Source organism: Argentina silus (assembly GCF_951799395.1).
Source record: "Argentina silus genome assembly, chromosome: 8".
In the NCBI taxonomy this organism is placed as follows: Eukaryota; Metazoa; Chordata; class Actinopteri; order Argentiniformes; family Argentinidae; genus Argentina; species Argentina silus.
The window spans coordinates 13,076,308-13,085,805 of NC_139662.1; the positions used below are offsets into that span (position 1 = coordinate 13,076,308).

The following is a 9,498-nucleotide window of genomic DNA, read 5'->3' on the forward strand; positions in this document are numbered from 1 at the left end:
ACAGTCTCACTGAGAGATTAGATTATGGGTTCTGACATTATGTTGAATGATGAATACATCGATAGAAGATGTATTAAGAACATTTTCAAAATGTCCCTTCATAAACATAGATCACAAAATATATTTTCAAAGAAGATAAGAAAAATATAAAATCACGTAAGAAGTTTACAGAGTGTAATGAGAAGGCCCTCTAACATTTTCTTTAGAAAAAACATGGTGACACCGCATCACAGCCAAGCAAACAATCACAATAATGTACACCCTCTTTTGTATCATTACTTTAATGCATGTTGGCTTTAACTTAACTGTTACCATAAGCATTCCTACTGCCATTGACATGATATCATCCACATTCAAACACAGGCATTTGAAAGGGTCCCGTGGGCAACAAAAACAATCATAACATAACAGCAAGAAGTCTCTCAACACTGTTGAGATTCTGAAATATTCATCAATGTTCATTAGGGGTGTGCCCGAGTCATACTTGTATTCCTATCCATATCCGTTTATAGAACTTGATTCTCGTGTTCGGATTATACTTGTGATCGGACAAAAACGGGTGTGATTTGAATTCTTAAAATGATGGTGCTGCGCATTGTGCACAAATTGAGGTGCGCCAGTTGGTCAAAACCGATATTAGCAAATGCCTGTCACTATTCCTCCTGAGAAATGCATAGGTCACGTATTAACTGACACACAAATACATTTTTATTTATTCTTTTGTAATATTACTATAGTTTCAGAAGAAATGTGCTTTGAGCTGAGAAAAACACAGATTGCTGCAGCTGCAAGTCGTTCGCTGGCTTCGCTTGAACTGTCGAAGAAGGAGGACGGCACAGTTTAAAGTTCATAGCTAGGACCCAATCTTGGGAGCAGGCACATCGCACACATCTCCAATTGGTTTACACACAGCTTTACTAGCCAATGGCACACTTCTTTTTGAGATAATCCTCTAGTCTGAAAGTGATCGGACGATATTCGTATCCATAAAATGCCCAAAATCAGTAACAAGTAACGTTTCTTTCGGAATATTTGGCACACCCCTTATGCTCATACACTGAGTTTACACCTCTTATGTTCATACATTGAAAATTGGTCGGCTAGAGATCCGTATCACTCTGTAAGTGTTCAATCCAGGGGAGTCGAATCCAGGTGACACTCCCTTCTTATTAAAGACGTAGAAGTTGAAGAGCTGTCGGTCCTGGGCCTCTAGAGACACTGAAGCGCTGTTGAACTTCAGTTTGCATGGATACTCCCTCTCAAACATCACTCTGAACACTCTCTCTTCCAGGTATTCCAGTCTGATAGTCCTGTATTTGGCTGGTACCGAGGTGTCTACCTGTGGCCCAAACTGATGCATGACCAGCACCCCCTCCAGGTCCACCTTGATCTCGTAGAAGGTCATGTTCTTGTAGGTGAAGAAGCCTATGTACGGTGCTGGGTCGGGCGGCGGGGTGAGTGTGCGCCGCGAGTCCCGGAAGGCGCTCTCCATGGCAGGGATGAGGTGGCTGTAGGTCTGAGTCACCAGGTCCTGGTCCCCTGGCCTAACCCCAGCCATCAGCACCACCAGGCCCAGCTTCAGCCGAGGCACCAGGGAGAAGGTGGCCGCGTAGCCGTCCAGGTCCCCGTCCTTCCGCAGCACCTCGTAGGCCAGCTGCTCGTTGACCTCCCATGGTGTGCCGGTGTAGTTGGCAAAGTAGCCGTTGTGGCAGTGGAACAGAGGGGTCAGCATGGTTTTCAGGGTGTCCTGGCGGAGAAGAGGGCGACTGTAGGCACCCAGCAGAACCATCGCCAACTTGGCCATGTCGGCTGCTGTGGAGTACATCTGGCCTGCCGGGCGGTACCAGCCCAGGTCGTAGAGGGGCGCAGACTGGCCGCTACTGTACACGCCCACCGCCATCTGGCTTTGAATGTCGGGGGTGATGTCAAAGCCTGTGTCTTCCATCCCCAATTGGCCCAGTATGTTATCAGACACCCAGCGCTGGTAGTCAGAGTTGGCCACCCTCTGCGCCAGGATGTTAGCCAATAAGGAGAAGGCCACATTGCTGTAGTGACATCTGGGGGGAAGGAAGAGGAAATGTCACAGTAGGGCTGGACAGTACACTGTATTCTTTGGCCTATCAAACTTGTGACTGTCTGAAAATTCACAATGACAACTTAAGAGGCAAAAGTTATTGTTACTAGTTACTCATTAATCATATTTAGAACTTTAATTATTAAGAAACAAAAAATAAAAACAATAAAAAAGACGTATAATACAGTCAACAAATTTTAAAATAGATGATATGATATTTAGGCAACATCACCCAGACCTATGTCAAAGTAACACCAATTCACCGCCAACAAATGGTACAAATGAATGAACAGATGAATGAACAAATTAATAAACAAATGAATGAACAAATGGTAGTTGAGTGCATGTTAAGGGTGTTTATCATATCTCAGAACTAGGACAAGGAGTGACAATATTAACAGGATACAGGATATTTCCTGTTTGGGTCATGTGATAAGAAAAAACTCCTAACTCTATTCTTAACCTCCGCATCATAGCTGTTGAACAAAAAAGCGAAAAGATGGGCAGTGAGGCAGAATAAGGAGTGTCTCACTTGGTGCCAGGATCTGCCACTAGGATATCGTCTTGTAGCAACTCAATAGCAGCCTCTGTGTCGCCACCCCAGAGGAGATTAGTTGCCCGAAGTCGTCTTGGTAAGCCTAAAAAATAAGAAAAAAAGATCAGTTTTCAATTGAATATAATATAATGTAAAGGGAAACTTCCTGTATCCTGTTGTCTTAGGAAACGTAAGGATGTAAAAGCCTCGGAGTACACTTGAGCTAGCTAGACATGAGCACTTGGATGCAGTGTACAACGACTGGAGTACACTTGAGCTAGCTAGACATGAGCACTTGGATGCAGTGTACAACGACTGGAGTACACTTGAGCTAGCTAGACATGAGCACTTGGATGCAGGGTACAACGACTGGAGTTTACTTGTGCAGTATAAGTTGTATGAGTGTTGAGCACCAAAGAGAAAATAAATTGTGAAAACAGGCTAAAAAGTGTAGTTATTTATGATAACAAACTACTCTTAAACTGGTACCAAAACATTCCCCAATGCCTCCTTATAAGGCAATGACTACAGATCAAGTCCAATTTTCATTGGTATTTGATTGACTTGAATTTTATTAGATATCAACCAACCCTTGAAACCCTGGTATTGATTTCTGGATGAAAAAAGGGGTAAATTGAGAAAAATATTGGTTATACAATGTGATTGCATTGCTTAAGGCATGGTGGACAAATAATGTGGAAATTATATTTGACAACCTATGTTTGCTCTGTGTTGTTCCCACATAGCATCTCATCCTTGTGAGGTGAGCTGACTAGCTTCCCTCAGGTTTAATCCTGTGATGGTACCATCCAGTCTGAGACCATCCGGTAAGGCAAAAGGCTAACAGGGCAGGGAGCAGATTACCTCTATCTGTGGAGTCAAGCCTGTAGATAATTATAGAATCCCTCTCCATATACTGGAGACTGGTAAGCTGACTTTAGGTAAGGTAAAGTATGTTCGGTCAACCAGTCTAAACAATCAGTATCGGACATAGTCGTACTGTAGGTTTTACCTTCCACAACCAAGAGAGCCCTCACCTCTTTGATTCAGTATCAATACAACAATACAATTTTAAATTAATTATATTCTTATTCTGTGATTTCAGAATAACCCTCAAGACTTTGTTTGTCTGTTATGCACTGTGCTGTGTGGACTGTGCTGTTTGTGTATCGATTGTAATGTCTCATGCCACACTTGACATTGCCTTGGATAAAACAATGTCATTCTATTCTATTCTATTTACCAGAGAGTTGGCTGGCCATCCTGCGCAAGGTGAGAGAGGGGGAGCGGGCACGGGTTCCCCTGCCACGAATGGGCACAGGGTCTGTGTCCCGGTTCTTTCCCAGCGGGTTCTTGATGGTAAAGTTCTGGGCGTACTTCTCCAGAGGGTCATCCAAGGAGTCCACCTTGCCCTCCTCCCATAGTTTGTACAGCATCAGCACAGGGAAGATCTTTGAAACACTTGCGATTCTATGAGGAAACGATCAAAGTGTGTGAATTTCGACTCAAACTGTCAGTACCGTCTCTATAGCAGGGTATAGGGTCGGCCTGCTATTTTCTCATGTAAAGCTTATCGCAACTGACCACAGATATGTTATCAGGCCAATTCAATTTGCTTCAACAAGCAAGCAACAAAGAGCAGTGCAATGTCAAAAAGAACATTTCTAAGCTAGCACAGTACAGTTCAGTACAGAAGCATAATTGTTGCTAGTTGTTGGTTACTACATGTATCAATACTTGATTATAAAAGTACTGTATGTATATTCAATTAAAATCTCTTTATATTTATATTTATGATTTTGTCACACTGTCACTCAGTGTCACAAATGTCGGCTGGCTTTAGATGACTCTACAAATCTCTAAAACTCTAATACGCCCAGTAGCACAGAACATATTGTGTAACATCACTTAAAGGATTTTCAAATCTTCACTAGAAGCCCTGTGCCCTCATTACTAACCAAAGTACCCAAAGTGATGTCTGGAGACCTCCATTTGTTGACGTTAGTGCATCAGAGTAATAATTGAATTAGATCAATACCAATCATAAAATAATGAACTGGTTGTGTTTAGTTAGGACTTAAGATTCATTAGAATATCTAGAATACATAATTGGTGCAACTGTACATAGCCTACTGTAAAAAAAGAAAAAGAAAACCTGCCATCAAATGTGAAGTGCTATTGCTTGATAACAAGTAAAACAGAACACAAATTTGAAGCAACAATGACATATGAAATATAATTATACATATTTGCAAGAAGGTCTATACACCAGTCATTCGCTAAAGTAAAAAATAAATAAAGTGGACACAAAATTCTTTCAGTAGCTACGCGCTTCATGCAAATGCATCAGTAAAGTCCACAGACAAATCCGTCGGCTCATACGCTCCACCATGCAAAACACATTCAAAACAAATACTGAAATGGCTTATAACAAGCAATCGAGTTACTCACAAAAGTGTTCCAAATGTCTGTAATTAGGGCAAATGTATCTGTCTCCCTGCACGTGGATATCGTGCCCTTATCAATCAGACACACTTACCTGTAGGCTACTGTAGCCTACATAATACACATGTGGATACAATATGGTGGTTCTAATAGACTTAGAGCAAAATAATGGCTTGAGTAAAACACTTGGAATAAGCCTACGTTTCGAAATACGGGTATGATGAAGGGTAAGTGTCTGTTCTTCGCAGTCTGGGTGCGCGCTGTGCCAGCTTCTATTCACATGGAATCACTTTGATCATGCAAATAACTAATAGTCTATCTGCCTATGTTGATGATATCAACCTTACAGTTGAAATAGGTAATGCCATTCATAACCGGAAGATACATTTCATAAACCCACCAGACACACGCATACACACACAGGAGAGTTTGTTTGTGTCAGCCATTATCCACATCATTATGCATTGACTGCCCACGTTCAGTGTTGTTATCAACATCACTTGCGTTTACGTAGACTCACACTGTAGTCTACATACACACAAGGGAGGAGATATCATAGGATGCTCATTAAAAACAAGGTCTAAATAGACTGAGAGAAAAACTGTGTTTCAACATACGGTTGACTCTTCTTCAGAGGCTATTTACATGTAATTGTGGACCAGAAGTATGAAACATCCGTTTGGTATGACTAGTGTTGAAAGATATACACATTTTCATCATCTGTTTTTGTATTTGTTTTATCTAACCTTTATTTCACCTCTTTATTTTTAATATTCATAATCATGTACTATGATATGCTATTTCATAGTACATGGGTGTTGTTCTAATACAGTTAACAATGTGTAATTGTAATTGTAGAATTCTAGATTAAAATGTAAAAAAAATCGAATTAATTACAGTACTATGTCATGTTTATTTTACTGCTTATGAATGTGTTGCACATGATTTATGTAGATAAAGCAATTCTCAATAGTTACCTAACCCTAACCCTAACTACAACCTCCAATTGCCAACATTTTCCAACACAGTCACAATAGTCATGTGATTCTCTTCTTAAAAGCTTTCCAAAGGTGACTACTCAGCTAAGCTCACCTGTACACTGTGTACTCATTGGGTAGCGGTGATGAGGGATCACTCCCGTTCCTTTTGCCAAAGTTTCCATTCCACAAGACAGAGTCATTGAAGACCACGATGGCAGACAGAGCTGGTAGCCTGCTGTCATGAATACTTAACCTTAGGAGTGCGTCTATCTGTATGGGGAGAAATTAAGTCACATGAATTACATTACATAAATTATATCAGATGGTAGAATATTGACATAGTTTCAAGTTTCAAATGTGTACTCATACAGTATGTACTGGGATACAGGGGAGTGTATTAAAACTCCAAAACATAGAACACAGTCGAAACACAATAATACAGTAACATGCAATACACAGTAATACACTAGCGGCAGAAACTCTCTACATAATTGAGGAAAAAAAGTGTCAGCTAAATAGTATATATAACAATAATACATTTATGAGGACATTTATTACATTACTGCTTAAAAAAACACTCAGGGAAACTCGTTCATGATTGGAATAGCACTTCAAAGGAAATAGATTCAATGACATGGTCTGGGTATCAACAATAATACATAGTAGTAGTGGAAAACGTTTTTATCCCCATTATGGAAATTGCTTTTGCTGTAAATCACCATATATAAAACAGTGGAAAATAAATTACTAATGTTGCTGTGGGGCTCCAGCTGTGCACTGCAGATCTAACTAGTACTGTGCATTTCCAATGAAAGGTTGCTTAAAGGGACACTTCACCACTTTTTAACCTTATATTTATTATCTCTTATGATAGCACTATACCAGCGTATTCATAATTAATGTGACGTTAAACAGTGGTCAAATACTTAAAAAGATACTACGGGATAATTTGTATAATTTCAGCCAACAGTTCTAAAACTAGCGCTTATGAGGGATTCCACTGAGCCCAAGCCACTCACACGCGAGCCAAACTGCCATTACAAAATATTGGTGCTGATAAACTAGGGATTCCATGGCTGAATGAAGTAAACAGCGATTCAGTTAATAGATTATATTTGTACGAACTATACATTTACCATCTGGGCCCAACATGAGAGGTTTAAAAAATGGCAAAAATAGTCGCAACAAATACCATAGCATCTCTAACATTTAATTTCCAATTATCTTCTCCAGACTAAAATATTGACCTTATCTAAAGCCTCTTTGAGAACTGGGATGGGGTGTTCCAGAGCTACTGGCTCAGGGAAACGAGGGCACATCTGTTCTTCTTTCACCTCCTTTTTTACAACAGGGTCTGCAGACAGAAAGAGAGGGGAGGTGCATTGCATTGCAATTTCTATTATAACAAATAGAGCAACAAGTACACACAATGTTATATCAATGTCACTCATTTTCAGTTTGGGCTTTGACTGAAAAAGATTACCTGTGTAAAAACTATTAACTCAAATGTAGTGTTTGCACATCCAAGAAAATACAATAGGCGCAGGGTAGGAAAAATAACCTGTCCACTCTTTGAATGTGAGCGGTATCCTTAATTTGTGCCCAAACACGTCAACCATGACAAGTAAACAGTCACAACACCCTTAGAACATTCCAGTCGTCAAGTGAGGGTTTATTTAACATATACTGGATGGAAGACTATGCTTGATCAGTTGCCAGGCCATGTTGGTACAGTGTTTGGTACAAGAACACCCACCTTTGCACTGTACACCTCCGTCCCCTTCCCCCTCCCCCCTCTGTTAAAGCCTGCTTTAAAGGGCCTGGTAATCCTCCAGCCACTATGTCGAGCTTTGTGTAATCCCAAAGCAGCCCCTGCAAACGAGCAATTAAGCCAAAGAGGCTAAGGAAGCCAAATGTCAAAAGTGGTTCCAGGTTTAAATCTCATGTATATGTACGTGCGTTGTCTATGTGGCATAATGGGGTACACCTCTACCGTCTCTCATTCAGTTCATACAATAATTTCTCTTGTGTAAGAAGAGAAATCTTATATGTAGACAATGTGTTCAAGGAATGGTCTTGTCAATCATACCTGTTTTTAATTTTGGCATCCTGTACTGCCATACGAAACACCCAGTCATGACCAAGGAGAGAAGAAAGAAAACGACCATGCCCAACTTGGTCCATTTCACCTTCATCTTGCTGGTACCGTGGTCCTCACCAATTTAGGGCATGCTGGAAAATACAACTAAGTTAGCATTCGGTCATCTAACAGATACCGTCTTTCTCATTTCAACAGGATGTTGACTTTCAGCCTCTTCTTGGCAGTTGAGGATCTCCAATATCATTCTATTAAAAGGTAAACATCAACTACTCAATAGCCTGTTGCATAAAGCAAAATGACATGTTAGCCTACAGCAACACAAGTCAGAACTCGGTTTCTTGGTCTGGTTCTCATGTGACCCGTTGACTCAGTTGTACAGGTGTGCAGTCGACTTACCTCCAGGCCACCTTACTTGAATGGCGAAGCACAGCTCCACTAGACCAAAACCTCTCCCATTACTGCTGTTTCATCTTCAGTATGATGTCATCACAATCTCGCCATCCAAAAAAGTTTTTCTTATTCCCTGTTCTAGTCATATTCTACACCACGAGCCATTAGAGCTGTTGCAGCACAGACATAACCTACTGTATGGTCTCCAACCATTCACTTGCCAGCCAGCCGCTACCTATGAGTACTTAATCCTACACGTGATCCCTGAACGGATGATTCTATTCCCTGTCCTCCGACTACGAGGCTGCGACGTCATAATCTGCAGAGATTCCACTGGTAAACCATGGCGGTCGAGAAGACTGAGGAGGGAAACCCCCTTTAAGCTCTCACCCTCAGTAATCAAATCATCTCACACTGGTGGGTGTGGTGGTGACACCTTGGTTCACTGCATAAGTCACCCCTGCTTCACCATTCGATTCTCCTAATTATAGGGCCAACGTTGCATCTGCAAGAGGATGGCTTGACGTATAGTGATTGCTATCGAATAGACCTTGGCAAGACTTCACCGAAAGCCAGCAGATATAATGTGTCAGTGCTTGTTGTAAACATACATGAGTCTTTTGTGTTTAATAATAAGCTAATAATAATATGTTATGTCTTTCTATGAGGCAATTCTTTACCAGACTCAAAATGGCTGATGAGATCATTATGAGATGGTACAGACATTATACGAGGGTCATGGGTGCCTGTAACAAGTCTTACAATGCATCAGAAAGTACTTCATTTTACAATACATAAATAACCAGGTAATGACATGGTGAAATGGCAATTACACATCCATAATCTATTAATAACTTGTATTTATCTTTGGGATTCAGAACAACAAGGCTTTTCTTTTACATATAATAATCAAAATCAATTTTAAAAAGTGATCATCCTTTATTTTACAGCAAGGTATCAATCAGGTACTTAT

The 9,498-nt window shown here is 40.6% G+C and overlaps 1 protein-coding gene across 1 annotated transcript; it reads right to left on the reverse strand.

Annotated features, from left to right (window-relative positions):
* Nucleotides 1–1,078: 1,078 nt before the first annotated feature.
* Nucleotides 1,079–8,232, reverse strand: lactbl1a (lactamase, beta-like 1a; the record flags this gene model as incomplete). The annotated part of the gene is made up of 6 exons (XM_083676047.1): nucleotides 8,124–8,232; nucleotides 7,282–7,388; nucleotides 6,147–6,304; nucleotides 3,853–4,079; nucleotides 2,607–2,712; nucleotides 1,079–2,057 (listed from the first exon to the last, which is right to left on the reverse strand). The coding sequence occupies exons 1-6, from the start codon at nucleotides 8,227–8,229 to the stop codon at nucleotides 1,079–1,081; spliced, it is 1,683 nt and encodes a 560-aa protein (XP_083532173.1). The 5' UTR covers nucleotides 8,230–8,232.
* Nucleotides 8,233–9,498: the final 1,266 nt, after the last annotated feature.